At 34.9% G+C, this 27,514-nt stretch overlaps 2 protein-coding genes and 1 long non-coding RNA gene across 20 annotated transcripts; 2 read left to right on the top strand and 1 right to left on the bottom strand.

Annotated features, from left to right (window-relative positions):
- The first annotated feature begins 849 nt into the window (after window positions 1-849).
- LOC130738271 (uncharacterized) lies at window positions 850-6,178 on the top strand. 7 transcript variants are annotated; one of them, XR_009019313.1, is made up of 9 exons: window positions 850-1,369; window positions 1,457-1,574; window positions 2,523-2,581; window positions 3,491-3,532; window positions 3,637-4,425; window positions 4,850-4,904; window positions 4,987-5,467; window positions 5,693-5,764; window positions 5,920-6,178. It is a non-coding gene; the product is annotated as an uncharacterized LOC130738271 (long non-coding RNA). The 7 variants fall into 7 exon arrangements; XR_009019312.1 differs by having other exon boundaries at window positions 3,637-4,904; window positions 4,987-5,069; window positions 5,325-5,467; XR_009019309.1 differs by having other exon boundaries at window positions 3,637-4,904.
- A 7,593-nt stretch (window positions 6,179-13,771) lies between these two features.
- LOC130738269 (uncharacterized) lies at window positions 13,772-22,602 on the top strand. Of its 4 annotated transcripts, none has more exons than XM_057590216.1 (9): window positions 13,772-14,094; window positions 14,248-14,330; window positions 14,450-14,606; window positions 14,700-14,858; window positions 18,650-19,209; window positions 20,052-20,244; window positions 21,475-21,539; window positions 21,710-21,920; window positions 22,129-22,602. In XM_057590216.1, the coding sequence occupies exons 4-9, from the start codon at window positions 14,766-14,768 to the stop codon at window positions 22,474-22,476; spliced, it is 1,470 nt and encodes a 489-aa protein (XP_057446199.1). In that variant the 5' UTR covers window positions 13,772-14,094; window positions 14,248-14,330; window positions 14,450-14,606; window positions 14,700-14,765; the 3' UTR covers window positions 22,477-22,602. The 4 variants fall into 4 exon arrangements, with proteins under 4 accessions (XP_057446199.1, XP_057446198.1, XP_057446200.1 ...); XM_057590215.1 differs by having other exon boundaries at window positions 13,774-14,094; window positions 14,450-14,611; XM_057590214.1 differs by lacking the exon at window positions 13,772-14,094 and having other exon boundaries at window positions 14,122-14,330.
- A 149-nt stretch (window positions 22,603-22,751) lies between these two features.
- On the bottom strand, window positions 22,752-27,310 carry LOC130738268 (pentatricopeptide repeat-containing protein At1g62590-like). Of its 9 annotated transcripts, none has more exons than XR_009019303.1 (4): window positions 24,672-27,310; window positions 23,923-24,527; window positions 23,252-23,752; window positions 22,752-23,090 (listed from the first exon to the last, which is right to left on the bottom strand). XR_009019303.1 is itself a non-coding variant. In XM_057590213.1 (2 exons), exon 1 carries the CDS (start codon window positions 27,160-27,162, stop codon window positions 25,531-25,533), a length of 1,632 nt encoding a protein of 543 aa, XP_057446196.1. In that variant the 5' UTR covers window positions 27,163-27,310; the 3' UTR covers window positions 22,752-23,090; window position 25,530. The 9 variants fall into 9 exon arrangements, 1 of the variants encoding a protein (XP_057446196.1); XR_009019301.1 differs by having other exon boundaries at window positions 23,252-23,372; XR_009019305.1 differs by having other exon boundaries at window positions 23,252-24,319; window positions 24,425-24,527.
- Between the last annotated feature and the right edge of the window lie 204 nt (window positions 27,311-27,514).

Here is a 27,514-nt window from a genome sequence, read left to right as displayed (position 1 = left end):
TCAGTACGAGAGAGAGAGAGAGAGAGAGAGAGAGAGAGAGAGAGAGAGAGAGAGAGAGTGAGAGGACAAAGATAATGATGGAAGCTTTAGAATGTGAGAAGACTTTGAGGAAAAAACGAAGGAGAAAAGATTTTGATAAAAAGCAAAAGAGTTTTCATAAAAAGGAAATTATTATTTCTAAAGCCGGAAAGACTGATTGATTTTAAAAGAAATGAGAAACTGAGAGGTTTGATGTGATGGAGAGGTAGGGAAGCAGCTTATTGTTGTTCTTGTGGTTGTCTTGCATTTTGTCAAAAACAACCTGATGTCGAAGCAGATGTTGTGCTATCTGCCTATGTGTAGCACAAGACATTAGTCTCGTACTTGAAGTGCTTATATGTGCCTTGGAAAATCTGATGAAGATTTGATTTGTGGTTACTTGAGGTTTAAGTAGTTGTACCGTGGTTCATTTATTGTGGGCTGGTTTATTTGTTGAGACAATCGTTGATTGAATATTTGTCTTTATTGTTTTAATGGTGGATTGATTTGTAACCACTACAAGAAATTGGGCATTTTGCGACGGTCTAATTGCGGCGGTTCCAAACCGCCGCTAAAAACTATCCTGCGGCGGTTTAAACGGCGGTTTGGGCAACCGACGTGGTATTATTTTTTCACGGCGGTTGTAAGGGTTTTCTTTTTTTGAAAAAGTATTTGGACTTTTTTGCGGCGGTTTTATGGTAACAAACCGCCGCGGCATTCTAAACTTTGCGGCGGTTAATACGCATTCTGCGACGGTTGGTATTATTTTAAATTAAAAATAAATAAAAAAAATAACCTGAATATTATTTCACAAAAACATTCAGTTCCCTCACATTTTTTTCCTCAATTTCACTTTCCCTCCCCACGAGCCCTAATTTCTTCTCCCAATTTCACTTGCCCTCCCACACCCTGAAGTCTGTCATCCACTTGGACTACTTCTCCTGGAACGATGAAGAAAGGAACGATGAACAAGACCTTGTCGCCGTCAACCCAGATCGAAGAGAGGAATGGTGAAGAGACCTCATGGCCTTCAACCTAGATCGGAGAGAGGAACGATGAAGAGACCTCATCGCCTGGAACGATGAAGAGAGGCTTGATTCCACACCATTGAACCCAGATCGAAGTCATTCACCGTCCAAGCTCCACCACCGCGAATCTTCTTGCCGTAATCAACGGTACTCGACCTTGCTTCGACCTCTTGTTTCCCCTTTTGGGTTTCCTGTTGTTGGGTTTATCCAAATTTAGGTTTTCCTAGTGAAGAAGAGGTAAAAAGTTGGTGATTTGGGTGGAAGAAAATTTTAGGTTTTCCAATTTGGATTTTGGGTCCCTCTCCTCTTTCTGTTTTGTTCAGGTATGAAATTGATTGGCAACCAGGATTTGCAGTGTTATTTGCTTTGCTCTGTCTATTTTCTCTTGATTTGTTAATAAATAAATTCAGGTGGTAGATGGTGGAGTTGCGGTTGAATCAGCATTATCAGTTTATTGGGAGTACCTTGCTACAACTTTAGGATCTCGGGAGCAGTTGGTTATAGCAGAGTTTGTTAATCATTCCAAAGGTAAGTGTCAAACTAATTTAACTCTTTAGGTTTAATTTTTAGATCTTATGCTTTTTTTACATGTAACTACTATCTAGGGTGGTATGGCCTAGTTGAACAAGGCTTAAATAACCTTTTGGTCCTTGAAATTGTAAAGGGAATCAAATCTGGTCCTTGTAAAATTTTCGCATCAAATTGGGTCCCTAAAATTGTTTTTTTAATCTAATTAACTCCTTTTGCTCAATTTTGACCGGTCAACAGTCCAGTGACAAGCCTAGTCAGCTAAGGACGGCCACGTGGATTTTTTCACATCAATTTTAGTCCCTTAAAAAATATTTTAATCAATTTTAGTTTCTGTTCTTCCACCTTCATGTTCTTCCACTTTCACCTTCTTCCTCTTCCTCCATAACTCAAATCACATAAATTCAAAAGGAATAACAAGGTGAATGTGATAAACATATAGTTTTTTTTAGGGTTTTGAATTTCTAGGTTTAAGGATTTGAGTTATGGAGGAAGAGGAAGAAGGTGGAAGAGGAAGGTGGAAGAACAAGGACTAAAATTGATTAAAATATTTTTTAAGGGACTAAAATGGATGTGAAAAAAGTGCATGTGACCATCCTTAGCTGACTAGGCTTTCCACTGGACCGTTGACTAGTTAAAATTGAGCAAAATGACTTAATTAGATTAAAAAAACAATTTCAGGGACCCAATTTGATGCGAAAATTTTACAGGGATCAGATTTGATTCCCTTTACAATTTCAAGGACCAAAAGAATATTTAAGGGAGAGATGATTTAATAGCACTGCATATAAAGGCTAATGACATTTTTTCTCTGATGAGTGAGAGGGGATGGGACAACTTACAGCCCTTATAATTCTGTTTTCCTCACTTAATAAAATGGTATTCAGTAATTTCAAATTCCTTCTTTGCTCAAAACCGTGCATCACTAACTTCATCTCTAATTTTTAGTGTGAAGAAGTCTGCTGATTGGCACTGCAGAGGCACTACCGCCATGGGCGGATCTACTTGTAAGTGAGGGGGTTCAATTGAACCCCCTGAACAAATTTTTTTTGCACTTATACCCCTATATAATATATTTTTTGAACCCCCTGAAATTTTTAAATTACACTAGTAGACTAAGTTTTGCACCTATTTGCACTAAAGACTTACTCCTCTCACTCTCTCACACACACGCGCACTCAGCCACTCATCCTCTTTCTCTTGCTACCATAAGTCTACCAACTGAGATGTGAGAACTGCAATCAGAATCATCGTATGCAAAATAGTTCAATCTCAAATTATGCTTCCTTTGTTCAATTTTTCTGTTTCGAGTTAGTTACTTAATTCTTGAAGACAATCGAATTATTCATTTATCTGATCTTTACTGAATTGGAAACGTTCAATGAGAATAATATATTTTTCTGGTGTTTTCAGTTTAGATTTCTCACCTCAGTTGGTCAATTTAAACTAAGATATTTTGCATGTGCATATATACATAAATATTAATGAATCATACATACATATACATGTGCATATATACATAAATATTTGCATATACAAAATTTCAAGTGACAGGTACTTTTTCCTCTGTTTTTACTTATTTGGGCTGCTATTTTCGTTAGTAAGTAAAATAATAAGAGAAAGTCGCTTTTATATATTTCTGCAAGTTTTATGTAAGATTTAACTTTATTTAGTTTTCCTTCGATTGAGGGGAGAAAAGAATCGCTACTGTTAGTGTAAAATGTTCAACGATTTCATAATATGACAACCATGACTTGTATAATTTCTGATGTATAAACATATTAAAGTTTTTTTTAATTATATTTTTACCGATGTGTTCATGTGAAAAATTTGAACCCCCTGGCCGGGGGGTCCTGGATCCTCCACTGACTACCGCCTTATCCCACTTATCTACACACTCTTTCTTTATTTGGCAGATGCAAGGGGCATTCCAGTGGCAACCCCTACTTTCTTTGCTGGTGGGTTCTTGTTCTATTGGTTGCTTCTAGTGTCTTATTTTTTTATTTACCATATATAAACTTTACTCATACGCATTATGAATATTTATTCTTGTTTTTACCAGATACAAAGGATCCTATAGCCTGAGGAAACTTGAAAACCCGTTTCTACTTGGTCTAGTATTATATGCAAGGTTCTTCTAGTTCCTTACTCTGGTCTATGATCAATCTAGATGACACTGCTATATTTTGAGAGATGACATTAAAAGAATAGACTGGTTTTTCCTAATGCTTCTAAGTTTTATGCTACAAATTTGACATAGCTTTTAGTCATTGAAAAGGGGGAATGAAAGAGAAAATTACATATCTTGAGCCAAGAAAATATCAATACGTGCTTATCTTGTTTATATTTTCCCCAGTTGTGCTCTCTCATTGATTCAATTGTACTTGTGTGACAACACATTGTGTAAACTTTTAGCTTCACAGGTTTCATTTGATGTGGTGTTCATACCTCAATATATGGAAATAGGTTGAGATTGGCCACATGTCATGTATTATTGATCGTTTTTTAAAATTTTAGTTCATTAGTAGTCTGAAATTGGCCTAAAAGCTGTCATTTGTCTCAAGAATATGGAAGACAAATTGAGTTATGGTTCATGTGATTGGTTTCACTTTTTAACTTAACCAGTGTCTATTTGCAATTTCCTTTGAAGTTAAGTAGTGGCTCCTCATCTGCAACTTGAAAAATATGAAAGAGGAAGGGTGCTGAAGGCTATAAGGAAGAGAGACTAGAAAATCTATAATCTCACATATCCCTTTGGGAAGAAGAAAAGGACGAAGAGAAAGGTGTGAAACTTGACCAGCTGCAACTTCCTTACTTCCTCTTGGTACCTTTTTAACCTTTCAAGGGGACCGTGAGTTTTTCTTCCACTTAAAATCTGTCATTACATAAAGTTCTATTTAGTTCGACCTTTGCTTACTCTTGTATTTATAGATTTGAAGGTTTTGAATTGTTGGGCCTATTGTAGGTGCTTGGCACAGAGGGGTTCCCTTCTTGGCTTGCCATAACTGTAGTTAATGTCAAATTATGCATTAACTAGTTTCTTATCCGCTTGAGTGCCTTGTCTTTTTTACATGCATATGATTTCAGCTGAACTTAGGAGGACTAATATTTGCTTCTACTTGTCACTTGTAAAGTTATCTACAAATTGCTTACATGCTAAGTTCACCTTCAGTATGACCTTGTTAATGTATCAAAAGAAATCTTTAAGCATTGTTTGTGTGCTCTGTTCTGGAATTTAAATTAATTTGCTGCATGTTTTGTGCAAATTTCTAAAGATTGATAACAAGCAATTGTACATGAACTGGATAAGGAACTTGAGGCGCTATTATTGTATGATCTCTCTCTCTCTCTTTCCCTCACGCGCACAGATTACAATCTTCAAATTTCTTATGTTTCAGTGGTTTATTTTCAGCAAATTATGGCAGCAGTTGGATTGGAACATCAAGACAAGGGAGAACTTTCATTCAAGAAGTGGTTGAGGCTACCATTAATGAGGTACTTTGTAAGTCTACTCATCAAATGTAAGTGAGTTCATTTTGTACAATCAACTATTCCCCTTCCCTAATTTTGGTGCCTGATTCTGGTTATTTTGTGATAAATTTTTAGATTGGTGGTTGACTAAGACAATTTGCATTTCATTCCTTAAAGAGGGGATGTCATACAATGTAGATACCTGCACAGTTAGAAATCAAAATAAGTTTGTTGTGCATTTGCATGAATCTGAATTCCTCCCATTTCTTAAAATATCAGCTCTTGGAGACATGGAATTTTAGCCACCAAATCCTCTGATTGTTATTGGAGCATCAGTCTCATTCTTAATAAGAAATGTCTTAAATTGGAGAAAATTGGAGAAAATTGGAGAAAATTGGAGAAAACTAGCTCTAGCAAGTAAGGTATGTTATAGCTTATAAAATTAGCTTTTCATTGTTGATTAAGGTGTGGCCAGATATGGAGGAAAGGTCTAACTATTGCTTTCCTTAAACTTTGTAGAGCCTCCTTGCATTTCCTTGCTGATTGTTTTGTTTAAAGAACATATGTAAGAAGATGAACATGTTTAAAATGTTCCCTAATCAATTGGGCATGCTTGATAATCTAATTTGTCTTAACTTTTTTAATAGGATTTGTTCCACATCAGACATATGCACTCTGTTGAAGTCATTGATGCTGGATTTCTTGGCCGTCTTTTCAAGGTATCATTGTTGATCTCTTTCTGTTTAGGTTTTAAAATGAAATCATAATGGCTAATGAGCTTTCGCATCACTTGACCTGTTGTTTTGTGCACTTCATGTTTCATCTTCATTTCTTGTAAAAAAATATGAAGTGAACAAAAGTCATTATGTTTCAGGCTGTTTTGAAGCACTGCCTAAGCTACAAATCCTGGATATGAGTGGTAATGCTGCTTTGAAACTTTGAACTCTTCACTGATTGTTATAAACTCTCTTTATATCTCTGCTTATATGTTTTTAATTATCAGGTAGATATGACAAAACTTGCTTTCCTTCAAACTAATTTTGGTGCTTCCTTAGATGTTTTACTACATACTCTAGTTCTAAGATGCTTGAGATGTAACATGTAAATTAATTTAGTTACTGGAGGTGATCAAAAGAACTGGAGGTGTAAAAATTTAAGAAAAATATTTTTTTTAATTAAATTCACTATTTGCGGCGGTTTTAAACCGCCGCAAATATGGACACTACTGCGGCGGTTGTAACCGCCGTCGATCGCATCAGGAATTCCATCAAGGAAAAGTATATTGCGGCGGTTTGAACCGCCGCGATTCGCTAGATGCATTTTGCGGCGGCTATTCCAGCGGTTGCCTCTAACCGCCGCAGAACGCCTCGCGACGCTAGTAACTGCGACGGTTTGCAAACCGCCGCGAGAAGCATTCTACGGCGGTTTAAACCGCCGCGAAACGTCCTGACAACCGCCGCAAAATGCCATTTTTTTGTAGTGAACGCAGTTATAATCATGGAAGATTGCGTTTGGATTTGTTGTTGTTGGACTATTTTCTTCAGCCTCTACAAACCCTAGTGACGCTGCTGAAGGATATAAATATGAAGACCTAAAACCTGAAGATCACTCATGCTTTGAGAGAGAAGATAAAGTGTTTTAGGATTTTTATTTGTGTTAGTCCTTGTTTCGTTGTGAACAAACCTTGCTCATTGATTCTATAAAGCAATGTTGTGTTCTGTGTTGTTTTAGTGTCAAAACTATGTTCGTTTTTGTTCTTACCAATCACTATGGTAGTGATTGAGAGAAAGTGAAATGGGCTCTCATACTTAGGGGGAAATACTAAGTAGAAATACACTGGGTAGATTAGGAAGGGAACTATGAGCTGAAGTGTTTTGTGGTTCCTATATCTTGAGTTAGTGGATTTCCTTTCTTTGGGTGAAAACCCTTCAGACATAGGTGAATTTTCACCGAACTGGGTTACCAACTCTTGTGTTGTGTTTCTTATGCTTTTAAGTTTTATTGTTGTTCTATCGTTGATCAATTGTCGATCATGTTGTTCCAGCACCACGTAGAACATCAGTCTTAAGGGAACTAGAATTTCACTTATAAAAAAAGATAGGGAAGCAGTGTGATTTTGAAAAAGGTGAACATTTTATGTGTGTAAGTGTGCAGAGGAGAGAGAAAAGAAACAAATAGCATTGAATGCATGAAACTGAAAACGTGCTCAGAAGTATAACCGTCAACCAATGAGAGTAGAGCATGTCAGAGTGACAATTTTCTCGTAATGCTGACGTATTAAGGACATGTGTGAGGTGGTTTGAACTTCACAATACTGAAAGGTCATATGGTAATTTCTCCAGATGTTGCATTTGATAGACGATGAAGCACCAAGTAGTGCATCTTATAAACAGAAGATCATTAGAAAGTGTGTCATTGGACAATGTTTTGTACTATTTCCTGCACTTTGTTAGTATAGACATTGCATAGTGCAGTTTATGTAGCACCATACATGCTTATACTTTCTCTTAGAAAACTAAACCTATTTTCAATCAAAGGCTTTGTGAGAATATCAGCAAGTTGACATGTTTATATCACTTTTTGAAACATGGTCTCTGATGAGATGATGTTTGATTTCAATATGTTTCGGCCTTTAGTGCTGGATAAGATTCTTTGAAATGTTAATACCACTTGTATCATCACAGTATAAGGGAATATGATGCTCAAAGATGCTATAGTCCTCTAATTGATGTTTTACCCACAAGATTTGGGTACAACAAGATCCAGTTGAAGTATTGATGACCCTTGTTTAGTGGTGTTGTTAGGGTCATTTCTTTCTTTGTTTTGAGTCTTTTTGTTGAGTCTCATGTAGTGTTTCATGCATTCTCATGCATTTTTATCTTTCTTTGAGTCTTTTCTTCGTTTTGGTAATTTTGTAGTTTTATGGGGAGTTTTCTTGCATTTTAAGTAAGTTTAGGACGTGCATGGTTTTATTGTGTTAATTGAAGGATCTCTTGTGCTAATAAGCTCTTTGAGCTTCTAGAATTTTCCTTGGCTTGTTGGTTAAGTTTGCAGATCAGGAACTGAAGGTGATAGAAGGCCAAGAAGCTTGGAATTGAAGGAGGACTTAAAGAGGCTTGGAAGAGAAGTTACAAGAAGCTAAAAAGTCTTTTCCAGCGAGCTTGAGCGCCTAGGCGCTGGGAATTGGCGCCTAGGCGCCAATTAGGGTCCAGAGAGCATGTTTTTTCATGCAATTGGCGCTCAGGCGCTCTGAATTGGCGCCTGAGCGCCCAGTCTCGCCTGTTTTATCTATAAAATGGTTTTTAGACATTTCTCTTGGAACCTTTTGTCATTTTTATCATATTTTCATAAGTTAGAAGAGAGGGTTTGAGTTTTGGACCTTGAGGAGCTTTCCCTAAGCCCTATGTTTCAGGTTTCATCTTTATCTTCTTGTATGGATTTCATAGCCATGCTTGGCTAAAATCCCTTTTGCTTTGGGTTCTTTGTAAGACTTTGAATGTTTTAGCTATTAATCCTTTTCTATTCATGTTGTTCTGAGTAAACCCTTGAATCTCACTCCTATGCTTTATCTCTCAAGCTTGAATGCATGCTAGCTTCTTACTTTTCTATAATCATAACGATAGTTTGTTATAGAATTGGGACTTGTTGTGAGATTACTCCTTCTATACTTGCTGCTAGGAATAGAGGAAGGGTTGGGGTTTGTTGGCCTGACTTGTATGCTTAGTGCTTCTAGCAAATGTTTAGGTTATCAAGGAATTGAACCTATCTTTTGATTAGGAAGGGTTTTCTTTGCGAGGCATCGAAAGATAACTAACTAGGCTAGAACATCAAGGAGAGACTCCGGATTAATTGAATAGGAAGGTTTGCTAAAACTGAATTAGTTGAACAAGAACCCAAGGCAATCTCATTTCTGTTTTTCAATCGCTTTATTACTTGATTACTTGTCTTTTACAAACTCAAGAAACAACCAATTTTTAAAACTGAATTTTACTTGCTTTTCAACCTTGAACTTGAATCTTAAATTGAATTTGCAATCTAATTCCCTGTGATTCGATAATTTAAAACCCGGAGGTATTCGTACACTTGCGAATTGACCAACAAGTATACTCAGGTTCTACAGTGGAGAGGGAAATTTTAATTTGTCCCTTGCTAGTCCAAGAGATTAAGCCTTATTTAAGGAAATGACATCCTTCACTTGTACTTTTCCTTTCAACTCTATCATCAGCATAGTCTGCATCACAAAATCTCCTTAACCTGAAATCCTCACATTTCTCATACATAAGACCAAGGTTAGAGGTACCAACAAGATATCTGAATATTCTTTTGACTGCTTTAAGATGAGATTCTTGAGGGTTTACCTGAAATCTAGCACATAGACAGACGTTGAACATAATGTCTGGTTTGCTAGATGTAAGTTAAAGTAAGGAGCGAATCATCCCTCTATATGATAGCGTCTACAGGCAACTTTCATCATTCTTGTCCAAAATACATCTGGGATTCATTGGTGTGCACATCTCTTTGCATTCATTCATCTTGTACTTATTGAGTAGATATTTGATGTACTTAGTTTGATTGATATTTGTTCTGTCCTTCTCTTGACACATTTGAATTCCAAGGAAGAACTTTAATTCTCTCATCATGCTCATCTCAAATTCACTTTGCATAAGATTAGAAAATTCCTTGCACAGATTTTCGTTAGTGTCACTAAATATAATATCATCCACATATAATTGTACCAAGATAAAGTCATTGTTATATTTTCTTCTGATAAGGTTATTGTCTTCTTGTCATCTTATAAAGCCATTTTTCATAAGAAAAACACTTAAGCTATCATACCAAGCTCAGAGAACTTGCTTTAAACTATATAACACTTTTCTTAATTTGAAAACAAGATCCGGTAAGGATGGTTCTTCAAAACCTAGTGGTTCTTTAACATAAATTTATTCTTCAATAAAATCATTTAGAAAAGCACTTTTAATATTCATTTGATAAAGTCTGACTTCAGTTTTGACAAGAAAAAGAAAGCATTATTCTAATAGCTTCTGTTCTAGTTACTGGTGCAAAGGTTTCAGTGTAGTCAATACCTTCTTGTTGGTTGTAGCCTTGTGCAACCAACCTTCCTTGTGACTATACCATCTTCATCCACCTTGTTTCTAAAGACCCATTTCATACCTATGATTTATTTCCCATATGGTTTGGGTACCAAGGTCCAAAACTTGATTTCTTTCAAATTGATTTATCTCTTCTTGCATTACTTGGATCTATCATTCGTCTTGCAACACTTGAGAGACGTACTTAGGTTCAATTTCAGAAATGAAAGCATAGTCATTGTCTACTCTGAAGGACGATCTCGTTCTTACTCGATCTGACATTCTTTCAATTACTTGTTCAAGAAGATGATTAGTTTTGCTAGATCATTTAAATTCACATATGCAAAATCCTCTTCAAGTCTTGCTAGATCATCGTTAGTAGTTCTATCATTAAATTTGATATTTATAGATTCTCCGCAACTAAGGTTCTTAAATTATAAACATTTTCTTCAACAAATAGACATTTCTTTATTCGGATTTTATCTCCTATTAATTTTTTTTTCATCTTCTATGGTTAATACTTATCTTTTAAAATTTGAAATTTAATGAGGTTTATATCTCACCAGTCATGTATTTCAGTTTTTTTCCATTTTAGTAATATTTGAGATTTTTTTTTGTTACAAGTAATATTTGAGATTAATTACAGTTATCCCCTTAATATCGTGGTTGTGTAATTTTAATTCCAATACTTATCATTTGGCAATTTTGATCCTCCTAGTATTTTAATTATGCAGATTCGGTCCAACCACCCAAAGGCTAAGGTTGAGAAATGAGGAACATCACAAGAATTGAAAATGATAACAAAATTAAATAGCATTTTTTTAGCCAATCAAATTTAAATTATATAGATTTTTTTATATTTTTAATTCAATAAATGCTTTCCTTTTAACATAAATGATCTACAGGTTGCTTTCAATTGTTTACTTGAAGGGGTGTTGATTCTCTTATTAATGTGTGTACTTTTTTTTCTTACTAGGGTTTTTCCCTCAGGATTTTTTCTAGTAAGGTTTTAACAAAATACTATCTTCAGAGATGATCATCCTAGGTGTTTTGTTGTGGAAGATGGTGTTAGGTATTGTCAATTGTTTTTGGGGTTGTGATGGCAATAACTTGCTCTGATCTCGTTGTTTGGTATGCTTGTCCAACCAAATTGGAGCGTGTGTGTGGCCCTCTAGTGGATGAGGCATCTATTGATGCTGCAAGAGTTGACCATGATGGTGTTGTTGCTGTGCATGCAACTTTGGTAGTGACTTTGCTATAATATCATGGCTTAATCCAGTTTTTGGCCCCTAACCTTTGTCATAAATATGGCTTTAGTCCCTGGCCGGAATAAAGGTGGGGATGGGTCCCAAGTTTTTGGTAAAATAATTGGCTTTGGTCCTTCCGACCGGTTGGGTCAACGCCGAAGCTCCGGGAATCCCATGTGGCATTGCCACGTCATTTAATGAGTCCGCTTGGATTTTCTTTTTCTTTTTCATTTAAAAAAAATTAAAACACAAATTATTAAATTAGTTAACAACATCATCTTCATCATTATCAACATCATCTTTAATCCACCATCATCATAAAAAAAAAAACCAAGAAGAAGGAAAGAACAACAACCAAAGAGAAAAACCAAAGGAAAACAGAGTTAAACTAGATAATTAATCAGTGATTACATATCGAAGAAGATCTGAATCAAATTAGGAATATGGATTGATGAAATTGAAAGGATTAAATGTGGAAAATTATATGACAGATAAGATGAGTTTTGCAATTTTGCACCAGACCACCACCAGATCTAAGAGCATCTCCAATGGAGTCCTTATTTTAAGATCTTCTTATTAGATCCCACCATTGGAGCTGTTCTACATGGCATGAGATCTTAGCAAAAGCTAAGATCTGTGCCTTAGCTCAGGTACTCTCAAATCTGGGATCTTAAATAAAATAATATTTTTTTTTCTCTCTCCTTCAATACCATAACCAAAGTGAAAAATAGGGAGGGAAATAAATAATATAAATATATTGGGTACCGTGAGTCCAGTCAAAAGTAAAAGAAGATCCCAACCACTAGAGTGAAATATGCATTGAGACCTTATGAGTGTCTTAAATCCTATGTGGTAATCTGGGCCCACAAAAAGTGAGTTAAGTCCCAAAATAAGTTCCTACCATTGGAGATGCTCTAAGACACATAGGACCCAGAAAACTTCCTTCTTTTCATCTCCGTTCCCAGTTGAAGATAGACTTTTGGCAGAAGGGTTCTGTTACTGCTTCTTCTCTTCCACGCCCTCTCATTCTTCGACCCAGAAAATTAACAAAATTCAGTATCTTTAACCAAGAAATTCAACAATATTCAGAAAATCATCAATCATCAATCCCTCCTCCTCTCCTCCCTCTCCAGAAATGGCATGTTCTCTCTTTCTCTCTTTGTCGTCGTGTTCCTTCGTGCTCTCTCTTATTCATACTCTTTTCTCTTAAAAACCCCACTTTGATGTAGCCACACCGTCGATCTCTTCAAATCCCCCTGTCATGACTCCAAAACAGATCAGAAACAGTGAGCAGGAGAACGAAACACAGCGACCAGTTCGAAAAGCCCAAAGCAGGAGAACGAAACACACCATCACTCTCCTTCAACCTTTTCTCCTGATTTGAAAAAACCTAATCTCGATTGATTTCTCCAATGGGGGAAAAGAGGAAGAAGAACGACGATTCTCTCACCGTTGCCACGCGCGGAGAAGAGGTCAGCGACGCAGGAGAGGTGGCTAGGTTCTAGAGAAAAAAAGAAGAAGAATGAGAGAAATAGAAGCAGAGAGAGAGGGAGGGAGAGAGAGCGTGAAAAATCAGTGGTGAAGAAAGAAAGGGAAGATGGGGTTGGGGGTGGTGGTGGGGTTGGTGTTGTGTGAAGAATCAGTGGTGAAGATGGGGTTGGGGTTGGGGATGGAGTGTCTGTAAATTTCTGGGTTTGGGAGTGTAAAGGAGAAGAAGATGAGGAAGGATGATGATGTTGATGATGATGAAGAACAAATCTGGGTGAAAGTTTTAATTAATTAAAAAGGAGGTTAATTAGTGAGAGTTAATTAAGGTTTTAATTTTTGTGTGTCTTAATTTTATTTTAATTTAATGAAAAAAGAAAAAAGAAATTCGAGACTCATTAATTAACGTGGCAGGGGCCACATCAGCTGGCAGAGCTCCGACGTTGACTCAACCGACCGGAAGGACAAAAACCAATCATTTTGCCAAAAACTGGGGATCAATCCCCACCTTTACTCCGGTGAGGGACTAAAGCCATATTTATGACAAAAGTTAGGGACCAAAAACTGGATTAAGCCTAATATCATTGTTGGTATGCTCTTCCGACCGAATTAGAGTGTGCGCATAATACTCTTGTGTCTGAGGTGGTTACTCATACTGCTGGAGTTGGCCATTATGTTGTTGTTGTCGCGCTTGAAACTATGACAATGAAGGTCGTGTTGTTTTGGGCTAGCTTTTCGTTTTTGGCATTTTTTCCTTATCGTTGTTTTCATTGGCATGATCGTTATTGTTCCGCCGTTGGGTTGTATTTGGTTTTCCCTTAAAAAAATGGTTTATTTTACTTTATTATCTTGTACATTATTGCAAAGCTCAAAAACACGAATAAGGAATGATAGATAAGAAATTTTCATATCAAGATCCACTTTCCCAAAATACTTCAACTAACATGAAAAATGGTTGAGGAAAAATAACTAAATTTCCAAAGATCAGCAGAGACCACAGCGACGGTAGTTCTCCTTCTTTTGTACTTTTTTCCCAAATTGTGGCCATCTGTATTCATTTTTAACACCCATCAATTCAAGAGAAACAACACTGGAAACCTTTGTCTTCGTCCTATTTGATTTCATACCACTTACATATAAACAACCAATTATACCCTCAGGCTCAGACCCAGTCACACAGCTGTATTGCATTTGCATACTCACGAGATTCAACTTCAGATCAAAAAGGTGGACTATTCTCCTTTTTGAATTTACACACACCTCTTTTCTTCAAGATCTCAATTATTTTCCTGTTTCCCTTTTATGTCAAGATCCTCTCTAACCCACTAATTATCCTTTTTATTTTTATATCTTTTATCCTTTTCAATCCCTGATCTATAGGGCCTTCATATGTTACAAAGTTAGACATCTTTCTGACAATTGTCAACACCAATCTCACATATAAACACAAGAAAAATTCACAGGTTCAATTCTATCTTTGTCTTTTACATTGGTTGTTTTGATCTTCTTCTATAGATCAATCACTTCAGCAATGAACCTCTATACCAAAATTCACTCACACGATTTTCTCTTCCTCCTTCAGCTTCTTCAGCCACCATTGTGCAAAACAAGAAAGGTTTATATTTTGCAGCTGAGAGAGATATCCAATTGGCTATATCTCAGCGACCCAGTTGAAGAATCATATCAAAGTTTCCATCTTTACTACTTTTCAAGGATAAGAAGCTCGAAACCTCAAAAGGGTAGGGTGGGTTTAACTTGATACACAACTTAGAACACATGTTAATTCTCATAAGCAGATTATGAGAGATAATTACAACATTACAATTGGACAGGGGCAGAAGAATTTCGGATCGGGGCATTTTCGTCATCACAGGGACGAATTCAGCTTGCGCCAATTCATGAAATCGTTGCCAAGATCCACCGTGATTCTGGTTTTTCCCGGCATCCTAATCGTTGGCGCGTTGCTGTACACGCGCTTCATCGACATGAATGTGAGTTCTGTTTTCAATTATTATGTCTTGTTGTTTCCTTTGCCTCTGAAGTTGATTGGCTCCATGAGTTTGCTATTTTTAAACGTTGTTACTTGTTACTGTAGTTGTTTGTTTCCCACATTGTGTTTTGTCCGAAACAGAGAACAGACAGGGGAATTGCTCGGTTAGTGCATTCCCTTTGCCCGAGGCATGCATGATCAGTGAAACACTGATTCGATCTTGCTGTTTTGCTCAGTCTAGTTAGCCCCATACTTGATTTGTGTGGCTTTGTGTAAATAAGTATGTCTAACTCAATGGTAATTTTGAATGATAAAATGGTTTAATCTGCAGGGGAGAGTTGTTTAAAGAATTGTAAAAAAATTTGAGTTTAATCATCCTAGTCTTACATATATCAATAGTATTTAAGACAAGTGAGCTAAAAATTTCACTTATTTTAAATATTATGATTTCATCTAAGGTGATTTGACCCAATTTTTTCTAAAGTTTGGACAAGCTCATTTGTAGGAAGTAAAATGCACACTCCAAAAGCAAAAGTGCTCAATTAATTGTTTATGGTGTTGTCTAAGTGTTAATCAGTTTATTCATAAGTAAATTTATTAAGTTTAACGGCAATAAAGCAAAAGTACTTAATTAATTTCTATGCACAGATAGTGTAAAAAAAATTACACATTCATTCAATTACATCTTTTTATTTTCTATTTTAAATATTATTAAATTTAAAATTAATTACAAATTAGTGAAAAATAAAACTAGTTTGTGCAGTTTAAGAAACATAAGTTCAATACAACTTATGTGTAACTTGTAAGTTATTTACATAATCCTTTCAAATATTGTATAAAAACTTATACGATAAACTAAAAAAAATAGTTAAAAATAGGTTGAATTGTTTTATACGGTGATTCCTAACATAAAAGTCCATTTATACATCATGTCATCTATTTTATGTGCAATAGTTACTTCTTTAAAAATAACAATAAAACTCGAATACTTGACGTCATGAAACTTTTCAAATCCCTCATTATTATTCCAATCATGATGATTTTATGTGTACTGGTCTTGGTGGAATTGCCTACAAATAGCTGCATTTTAATGTGTGTTAGAAAATGAATATGAATTAAGGTAGTAATAAGATTCTATATAAAAAACATTGCCGTGTAAATAATATTTTTCTGTTTGCATGATCAAGTGAAACTTCAAGCTGATGCTTCCTATAAGATCTTTTTTTCTTTCCATAATCATAAAAGTAACACCCTGTTTTTCTTTTTTTGGAGTGTGGTGCTCAATTTGAAGAAAAAACTAGATTAGATAAAAACTTGTGAAAACAATTAAAATAATCTTAAGTTATATTTATGATATTACATGAGATATTGCTTTCGAGAAAAAGAAAATGACATGTAATATTTCATGAGTATAGGTAAAACGACTTTTAGCTATTTAGGTACATAGCATAGTTTTTCTTTTCTTTTCTGAAAGTAGGTATATAGCATAGTTGAAACTTGGAAGTTGGAAGTGCGAAGATGTAAATGTGGTAGGTTTGACTATGTCTATCAAAGTGTATAAAAAATCAAAACAAAACAAAAGTTAAGAAGAAGAAAAAAATATCCATGACGTAACTTTTAGAAAAAGAAAGTGCTCAAAATGTCAGCTGACCCAACATGGTCATCATTTGTCCCCATTCAAAATTTTCAAAAAAAAAACCATTAAAGATGTGAGATTAATTTTTCTTAAATACAATCTCGGATTTAAGTTTTGTAAATGAAAAAAATCTTAAGATAAAAAAAATGACACCATATTGTGAATGTTCTTAATTCGGGTTGTTTCCGGTTGATATGCTTGTAAGCAAAAAAACAAAAAAAAGGCTATTTAGGTAGATATTTAATTATATTTACTATTATATTATATTATTTTTAAATTACAATTAAAAATGATTATATGGTGAAATATATTTTTGTAAGTGCTTATTAAAAAAAATTATTTTTTTGAAGTGTGAAATATGAAGTCGTTTTAACTTTTAATTAAGTGGTGGAAGAGTGGAATGATGAGAGAGATAGGAAGAAAAGGAAAAGTAAGAGAGAGAAAGTATGAGATGTGATAGATGGTAAGAGCAGAGAGATAAAAACAAAAATAAGTGAAAATGAAATGTTTTAAAAATGAGGTGTATATATATCATAACTGATTTTGAAGGCCTAATCGGCGCGAGTGTCGGCTAATCAGACATAGAAGCACGAAAGTCGTGAGCTGTAACAAGTGTTTGAAAGCAACGTGTCATCTGGGGACCCACCCGTTACTTTTTACGAGTCATTTTGTGCCACTTGTTGCAGCATTATCCAGATACATTTTCTTAGTTCAACTTTTAAGCTACGGTGATGCATTGTTTATGATAGTTTTTTTAACTTTTGTGCTGTCATATAATGATTCTTTTACAATTAAACTTTAAACTTCATCTTCATTCATGCAAGTTAGATGGATATTTAGAGATGTAAGATTAAGTTTAGAATTAGGCATTTTACACTTTTAGTCCCAATAGTTTCAATTGCTCAAATTAAGTTAATCTATTTTTAAAATTAGACAAATTTAGACTAAATGTTGACTTTCATGAAAAAATTAATGAAAAAAAGTTGAAATAAATTTAAAACTTATACGTGAATGATAATATTTTACTACAAGAGAAAAGTTTTGTGAATGACAATTTAAGACGACTTATGTGTCTTTCAACATAAAAAAAAAAAATTGTGATATATGTTAATTTTTTTCATTAGTTATTGGAAGATAGTTTAAGATCTGGTCTAAATTTGTTCAAGTTTGGAAGCAGATGGACTTGATTTGAGCAATTGAAATTATAGATACCAAAACCAAGCATTCATGAAACAATAGGGACCGAAAATGTAGTTAAGTCTTAATACACTAATTTCTTTGAAAAATTGTTTTAGGTCTAAAATAAATTCCACTAGTGAGAATGAAATGAAGGTAGCGTTTGGAAATCGAGTAGAACGGAATGGAACAGAACATAACATGACAAGATGGAACAGGACCATAATTTCATGTGCATCGTGTTTAGTAAATACAAAATGAACATAATAGAACCACACAATTAATTACATACATATACCCCTACCATGCTAAATAGAGTAATATTTTCATGTATATACAAATTAACTTATAAAATTTAAAAATTGTTATTATCTTAGTTAATAATAAAATTTTATGGACTCAAAAAAAATTATGAAAATTAAAAGCAAATTATCCCAATTAAATCCTAAATAATATTATCTTAGTTAATAATAAAACTTTATATCCAACTATGTTTTACTATCATGTCCTATTACAATCAAATTAAAATATGAAAATTAAGATAAAACTGTTTATTTACACTAAAAGTGTATCCCAATTAAATCCTAAATAATATAATCAAAATTAAGTGTATAATTTAGAAGAAAGAAAAAGAAGTTAAAGGCAAATCTTGAGAAGAAAAAAATAGATACTTTAAGCTTAAGGGGGTAATATTGATATGCTCTCATACCTATTAAGAAGTTATGAAGAGATGCAAGTTTTTGTTTTCTTTATCATTTTAGTGGCATGATCACTTCAAATTGCATAGTTTCCTCATAACAATATGCCTTACCTATGTTGCTTTCTTGATTACTAAATAATTAAACAATGCATTCAATAAGTCATGAAAAAAAAAAGATAGAGTAAGTCGGCCAAATATAATATTTTGAGAAGTTTATCATTCATTCATCAAAGAAAAATATTTTTTACTAATATAGTTGACCACATTGTGTTGTGTGTAGGAGGTCCTTCCAGCAGATTCATCTCCCAAACCAACACTAATTAGCAAGACAACACACGATGTACCAAACCAACTCCAAAAGCAAATAGAGATACCATTAAACTGTAGTGGATACAACAACCTCAGTAAAAGATGTCCTACAAACTACCCCTTCTCATGGAACAATCCAGACAAATCATTGAGCCCTACGTGTCCCGACTACTTCCGTTGGATCCACGAGGATTTACGGCCATGGGCCCAGACAGGCATAACGCAGAAGATGGTGGAGAAGGCAAAAGCAACAGCAAATTTCAAGTTGGTGATATTGAATGGAAAGGCTTATTTGGAGACGTATGAGAAGTCTTTCCAGACAAGGGATGTTTTCACACTGTGGGGGATTCTGCAATTGTTGAGAAAGTACCCTGGAATGGTGCCTGATTTGGAGCTCATGTTTGATTGTGTGGATTGGCCTGTGGTTTTAGCTGAAGGGCATAATGCTAGGGATCCACCACCGCTCTTTCGTTATTGTGGCAATGATGCCACATTGGATATTGTCTTCCCTGATTGGTCCTTTTGGGGATGGTAAGTAAACCCCCCATTTCACCTTTTTCTTTCCTATTTTGAAAAAAAAAAATAGAATTGTTGCCTTTTGCAGACTTAAAATTACTTTTTCATGGAGTTCTCTAAATGACCCTAAGTAAAGTTTAGACAACCCTCTTTTAAATATCATTTATCAACCTATGACTAAGATGATTAACCCAAACTTTGTCTAGAGTCATTTAGATAACCTCTTTTTATACTTTTAAAAATTGTTTTAATTCTAAATGTTTTTTAATAAAAATATTAGTTATTTAGTAGGTTTTATGTTTACACTTCTGGAATTTCTAAGTGGAAAGTAAATTTTTAATAAAACTAGAATTTTCAGAAGTGTAAAATTTTACTTCACAAAGTAAAAGATGATACACTTTTGTAAATATAAAAAATTTACCCTTTCAAAAGTGATAAAGAATTGCTTCCGAAAGTGTAACTTTTGTTTTTGTTAATTAAACTTCCGAAAGAAAAAAATTGAAATTCTGAAAATAAAAAAAGAATTAGAGCATGCTTGATTGCTGTTTTGAAAAAATAAAAATTGTTAGATGTGAACTATTTTCAAAAATTGTTATTAAAAACAGTTCTTACTTTTAATTTTTAAGACTGAAATCCCAAAACATCTCAGAATTTTTTATTTTTATTTTTAGTTTTCAGGTCAGCTTTTCATTCAAAGTGTTTTTTTTCTTTTTTTCTTATAAAAACATATTCTAAAGTTTCTTTCTGATAACCGAGAAGGGAATCAAAGAAGATCTTAGCTTATGAAACTTTGAAAGTGTAATTATGATATTAAAATATTAATATTGATGGCATATTGTGCGATCTCTGCTGCATAGGCCTGAGGTTAATATAAAGCCATGGGAAGTTTTATTGGGAGAGTTAAAAGAGGGCAACAAGAAGACAACATGGATGAACAGAGAGCCCCATGCTTACTGGAAAGGCAATCCCGCTGTTGCTGAAACTAGACAAGATCTCATGAAATGCAATGTTTCTGACAAACAAGATTGGAATGCTCGTTTATATGCCCAGGTATCAATCTTTCTTAGTTAGCTATGTTCTATGTCAGTGCAGAAAATCCCTTCCCTTAGGAAAATGTTACGCCCATGGGGTGTAGACATCCAGAGTGTTAAAAGAATAACAAAGAGAGAAGTAATGGATGTTTTATATGATATGATGTAATAAAAAAAAGGATAGAGAGAAAAATGTGGTGTTTGAGAGGTCTTTGTAGTCTTAGTGGTCTACCTATCATAACTCATTTCCTTAGAGACTTGAGAGTTATGAAGCTCTGTTTATGTACCATTATTGGCATTTCCTTGTCAGTTTGATCTTAGGTTAAACGGTTCATCAATGCTCAACACCAATTTGACCGTTTAGAATGTACTAAGGGTATGTTTGGGTAAAACTTATTTAAGCACTTGTGTCAATAAGCTCTTATTTAAGCAATAAGCGCTTATGTTATAAGATAAGCTCAAATGAGCTCTTTTGGGGCCTAATTGGAGTTTAGTCATCTAAAATTGCACACGTTGCCATTTAAAACAACTTTAGTCACTGAAGTAGTCCATCAAAAAGTTAAAACTTTACCATTCTTTAAGGGACGAATTTGGTGATGTTTTAGTTCTTTTAGAGACTAATTTAGTGACTGAATTTTTTTGAGAACTATATACACTTACAGTTGTATTCTGTCATTCCAAATTAACCATTAAACATAATGCAGGTTTTTCTGGAAAATGATTCGCTGATTACAAGATTAGAATGCTGATAAAAAGGATTAGAACATATCCGAGACAAATTCAATTATTAGCTTGAAAACAAAGCATGATAGATAGATTATAGGATCAGTTTAACATTTTGTTTCTATTCTAGCAGAAAGCAAAGTTAAGACTTAATTTGGAGAAAAAAATAATGTTCACCATCTGCTTTATAAATAAAAGTTATGAGAATGATCTTAGAATAGGTGTTTGGCCAAACACTAACTCAAGATATATAGAGTTAAAGACTTATTTAGCCATATCTTTAGTCATTGAAACTTTGACACACCCTCTCATGTCATATGATTGAACAACTAGAACATTCTTACAATTCAGACTAGATCTAACTCTACTAGAAAACTAAGTTAGGAGTGAGAGTTATTCAATCCTTTATAAGAATTTATTATTTAGCCGTATCTTTAGTTAATGTGTGACCTTAACGCAAGATATTTATGCAACAATGAAACTTACAGCAAGCCTCTTAAGTTAACAACCGAAATTTTTCTTCCAGGATTGGATTCGTGAATCACAAGAAGGGTACAAGAAATCAGACTTGGCAAGCCAATGCAATCACAGGTATAGTATTCAGACCTTGCTTTCTCTCTATGGAACATGAAAAAGTGCATAAGTTTGATTTCTTGCTTGCATTATATACTTTTATTCTGTGTAGTAATATATTTATAGTGATTTGATATGTAGTGTGCAGTTAACAAATTCTTGTTTTAATTCAATCATGATGTGTGTAGGTATAAGGTTTACATCGAAGGTTCTGCTTGGTCTGTCAGTGAAAAGTACATTCTGGCATGTGATTCTGTCACTTTAATTGTAAAACCCCATTACTATGACTTTTTCACAAGAGGGTTAATACCAGTGCACCACTACTGGCCCATCAAGGAAGATGATAAATGCAAGTCCATTAAGTTTGCAGTGGATTGGGGCAATAGTCACAAGGAAAAGGTAATCTTTAAGTTTTGCCTAGTCACCGCGACAATAATATAATTCTTACCAAAAAGATTTACTAGCAAGCGGTTAGTTCAAGTGGTACATGGTTGATTTTCATTGAACAAGGTCTCGAGTTCGAGTATTTTGTACTTGGTGAAGAAGCTTAGCATGTTCCTAAACTTTTACTTCATCATGTTTATTGACTGTTTTTGGTGTTCATCAGGCACAGAAAATTGGAAAAGCGGCAAGTGATTTCATTCAAGATGAGTTGAAGATGGATTATGTGTATGACTACATGTTTCACCTCCTAAGTTCTTATGCTAAACTCTTTAGATATAAACCATCCATTAGTGCTCAAGCTATTGAGCTATGTGTCGAGTCAATGGTTTGTAATGCAGAAAGATTTGAAAAGAAATTTATGATGGAATCATTGGTCAAGGGTCCTAAAAACACCATGCCATGCACCATGCCTCCCCCTTATGATCCTCCATCCTTCAATGCACAATTAAGGAGAAAGGAAGGTACAATTCAACAAGTGGAATCATGGGAGAAACAAAATATGAAATCTTAATGTATATATTTTTCCCATACTATTCTTATAGTTTCATGTTTTCCACTTTCCACATATAGGGTTCTTTTGGGGAAGACATTATCATGCCATAGTTTACTAAATAAAAATGTAGCATATTTGTGCGAATTATGATTTTTTGTACTCTACCGGAAATAGTATTTGGTTTGTTAGTTTTCTAGCTCTGAAACATACTTGTGTTTGATAGAAATGCAACAAGAGGAGATATATTGATAATTATACCCAAATTTAAGCTCAAATTACAATGAAAGAAATGGTAAAGTAAACAACTTGGTCCTGATATTAATATTTGTTGCTTGTAATTTAGCTCCTAAATTTTCTTTTGTATTTAAGTGAGCCCTTAAAATATACTAGTTCTTTGCATCAACTTTGAATCTTATAGAGATGGTTATATGCCGTGATAGTATCTAAGGTTTACATCGGATCATGATATGAAAAGGATAACATACTAGTGCTAACCTCATGAAAACTAAATTAGAAGCCCTGCAACAGCAACCGCCTTGTTTAACAGTCTATTTCCCTTGTAAGAGACAACGTTCTATGCTATGTCTATTTCTTCTGTCCCATGCCTTTATCCATTTTGGAACTTCCTTCATCTGAATTGGAAAAAGACACATTATAAATAAATGCAAAATTTAGTATGACACAATGAAATACAATGCTTCTCAATAATTAACAAAGCCAAAGCCATATCAAAGTGAAAAAGTAAAAGAAAAAACGAAAAAACGAAAAAATATGTTCTTGAATGAATCAATACCAGGACTGTGGGAAAGACTGATAGAATCATAGAACTACCATTGGTGTTCTGACCCAGTTTATTAAAAGCTTCAGCTTCAACTGATTTAGGGTCAGAGTGTTTACCCAAATGCAGCACAGGTCTAATGAAAATGAGAAAGAGGTTAGTAACATGAAATGTTCTTTACTAGTTAAGATAGAGTCCATGTGCTTCAGAACAGAAGTCCAATGAAAATGAGAACAAATACAAGAAACACACTTTACTAGAAAATATAGTCAATGTCATTATGAACAGAAGTTTTAAGGAAAATGAGAACTAGAGGTTACACACAACATGCTTCACCAGCAAAGACAGAGTCAAAATGCTTCTGAACAAGTCACAGTTCTTCCACAAAGGAGATGCAAAGTTTAATGAATTAGAAACATTAGAATTTGGTAAGAAGATGGAGTTACAAAGTAAACTAGGAAACTCATAAAGCCCCATTGAGTTGGCTGCTCCTTCAAACAAAATTTGGTTGTTGACCTGAGATTTCAAAAAACATTTAGATGGATAAAACTCAATATAGATGAAATTATCTCTAGCAAGATTTTTAGTAATAGTAGGGACATGAAGAAAATCATTGAGGGACAATTTAGTATAAGAAAGAAGAGAAGAAGAAAATGAAGTAAAGCCTCAATAAAGAATTGGCAGACCTTGTACACTGCCCACATAAACTTGCTCCTGACCAGCCATAGTAATAGACTCCATGAGGTGTGAGTATCATTGGTAACATGATGACTAGCCCCTGAGTCAGCTTACCAGCTCTGTGTAGTTGAAGGAGCAGCAGCTATATTGGAAATAAAGGCCATAGGAGCAGGAGAAGACTATGGAAGCTGAAAATGCTGTCGTGAAAAATTCTGAGGACCTGCTGGCATAAAAATAAATCCAGAAGGTTGCTGCCATACACTCATGAAAGCACTGATGTTGGACAAGTTGTATCTGCTGTTGTGAAGGTACTACTAAGACATAGTGAGGTTCCAGAGACTAAGAAGGCAGACCATAATTACTCTGAGGAACAGATTGTTGAGCAGAGTGATAGTAAGATGGCTGCTGTGAAATAAAATTATGATTAAAGCTATTATAACAGTGAAAAAGCATGTCCATTCTTATAGCACACTTGACATTCTCGGCCAAAACGTCCACGAAAGGAATTACCACAAAAACCAGAAAAATCAAGATACTGGTGTTGATATTGAGAAGATGACGGTCCAGATTGAGATCCATTATTCTGTAATAGATTTTCCTGAGGAGGTGCATTCTGCGATAACCAATGATACAAATTGCTGAACACTAACAAGATTTTTTGTAATAGTAAAGACACGTAGAAAATCATTGAGGGATATTTTAGTATTAGAAAGAAGAGAAGAAAATGAAGTAAAGCCCCTAGAAAGAATTGGCAGACCTTGTCCACTGCCCACATAAACTTGCTCCTGACCAGCCATAGTAATCGACTCCATGAGCTGCTGAGGATCATTGGTAACATGATTACTAGCCCCTGAGTCAGCTTATCAGCTCTGTTTAGTTGAAGGAGCATCAGCTGTATTGGCAACTGTTAGGTACCAGAAAAATGTAATAGGAAAGAAGAAGATTGAATGCTATTAAGGCACTGAATCCTCTGGTATGAACCCAGAAGCAGTGTTTAGGGAAATACAAGGAAGAAAATAACAAGATAAACTTGAGCAATTCGAGAGTGCTCAATCTCTCCCAGTCCAGACTAATTTCTGCCTACCTCCTCTCTCTCCAAACCAACATATATTCCCTAGGTTGATACCCTATGGTCCCCCCCTCACCCATGTGTGTGTTGCCACCTCATTAGTCGGTTATCTTGGGATCCAAGCTTCTAGAAGGTGGATCTTCAGGTACAGCTGTCCCTTGCTTGGGCCTCCTCTCATAGACTTTGCCAAATCTGGGCCTAGAGTGTGGGTTTGCAACAGCAACAAAGGCCAAAAGCCTACTATCATTGGTAACATTTATAGATTGATTAGCTTCAGCAGGAAGCTACTAGAATAACTAACTATTGAGCAAAGCATAACTGAATAACAGAAAGCTAAAAGCCTACTATCTTAACAGCATATGATATGCCAATTAAGCATAACAGAAAGTATAACTGAAGACTAAACAGAAATAACCACAACAACTAATCAACGAATCATACATCTAACAAATTATAAAAAATAAAAATTCAAATTCAAAATATAATTGAAAAAGACTGGATGTCCATCATGAATATTCAAAGTAACAAAGTCTAACTGGAAAGCACCTCACTTGACTTCACTCTTAAGCAGACCTCTAGCAATCATCTCATGAAGAAGTTTCTGTGCTTTATCATTCTCATTTTTTCTAAAGAGAACCCGAATAATTGTTTCATAAGTTATAGCATCAGAAACACAGCCATTGTCTTCCATTTTTGATAGCAAGGCCAGTGCTTCATCGGACAAACCCTCTATACAAAGCCCATTGATCATTATATTATATGTCACAACATTTAGCCGATAGCCTTTAATCAAAAGATCCTGAAAAACCTCTTGTGCATCCTTTAGTCTTCCACTTTTGCATAGTCCATCAATAATTATATTGTATGTGTACATATCTGGTTGAATGCCCTTGTCTTTAACTCTCTCAAGTAATGCAATTGCCTTGTCAACATGATGATTCTTGCATAGAGCATCTAATAAAGAATTGTAAGTGATTACATCGGCTTGTTGACCTCTGTCGTGCATTTTACCAACAAGCTCCCAAGCACAAGATATTCTCCCTACTTTGCACAGACCATCAATAAGGCAGCTGTAAGTTACTGTATCAGGAATCAGATTTTTGGAATGCATTTCTTCAAAGAGATCCAGAGCGTCATGCACCATTCTAATCTTACAGCATCCATTAATCATGATATTGTAGCTGCAAACATCAGGAGCGACTCCCCTCTGAGTCATAGAGTTGAATTCATCTTTAGCCTGGTTCACTTTTTTAACTAGGCAATACCCATCCATGATAGAATTGTAAGTGAAAATATCAGGCTTTACACCTTCTTTCATCATCACAGCTAACACATTTTTAGCTTCTTTCACCTTTCCTTCCTTACATAACCCATCAACCAGAATAGTAAAAGTATTAACAATTGGGTTGATGTTTTTCAACACCATTTCATTTAGCAAACCAACTGCTTCTTTCAATTGACCCACAATGCAAAAGCCATAAATTAGAGCATTGAAAGTGACAACAGTAGGAGAAATTCTCTTGAGTACCATTTCCGAATATAAATCGCAAGCTTCACTTACAAGTTTATCTTTGCAGAGGCTATCAATGATTGTGTTGTACATGACCACATTAGGCTGAACTAATTTCCCTTCAATCTGTCTCAGCAATCGCAGGGCAGCTCTTGTTTGTCCCACTTTACACAGCCCATTGATTAAGATCCCATAGCTAACTTGGTTCAATTGAATTCCTTGTGCTAGCAGCTCGTCATGAAATTGCAGTGCTCTCTTAACCTGGTCATTAAGACAGAGACCTTTAATGAGGGTAGTGAAGGTGATTGTATTTGGCTTATAACCCCTCTTGAGAATCTTGGCCAAAACAGAAAAGGCAACAGACATTTGACCTAGGTGGCAGTAACAGTTGATTAAGATGTTGAGAGTAACGATGTCAGGCATGATTCCCCTAAATTCCATTTGGTGAGAAAGGGATATGGCGATGGAGTAATGCTTCGTCTTCACGAGAGGAGTAAGAATCTTGTTAAATTCAATGATGGAAGGGGTATGACGCATTTGTAACAAGCGATTGAATAAACACACAGCATCATTAGGCAAAGAGTGAGAGTGAGAGTGAAGGGATGAAAAGGGCATTGCTAGAAGAAAAGTGGGATTACGATGAAACCACCTATACCTTAAAACTGACATTGTGCACAACTGGATAGTGAAGATTAATCACTACGCCGATTCCGAACCTCACAACTCACAAGCAAACTTAGCGACTTGAACTGAGATTCACCGTGGCATTGGTGGAGTGGCGTAGGTTGAAGTTTTTTTGGTACAAACGTAGGTTGAAGATAATTTAATTATTGTATGCATTGAAATATAAAAGATCAAATAAAATAAAGAGTATACACTGACAAGCAATTACGTGAACAATTGCAGTCTTATTAGATTTTAATTAAAACAAAAAAAAGAGATTCAAATTTAATAAATACCTGTGTAAATTGTAAAAATACTAAATAGAGTTTACACCACAAATGCATGGATCTTTATTCCA

The sequence above is a fragment of the Lotus japonicus genome, chromosome 2 (genome assembly GCF_012489685.1).
Source record: "Lotus japonicus ecotype B-129 chromosome 2, LjGifu_v1.2".
Taxonomy (NCBI): Eukaryota; Viridiplantae; Streptophyta; class Magnoliopsida; order Fabales; family Fabaceae; genus Lotus; species Lotus japonicus.
The sequence above is the reverse complement of the archived record's forward strand: the minus strand, read 5'-3'. Positions and strand labels throughout refer to the sequence as shown.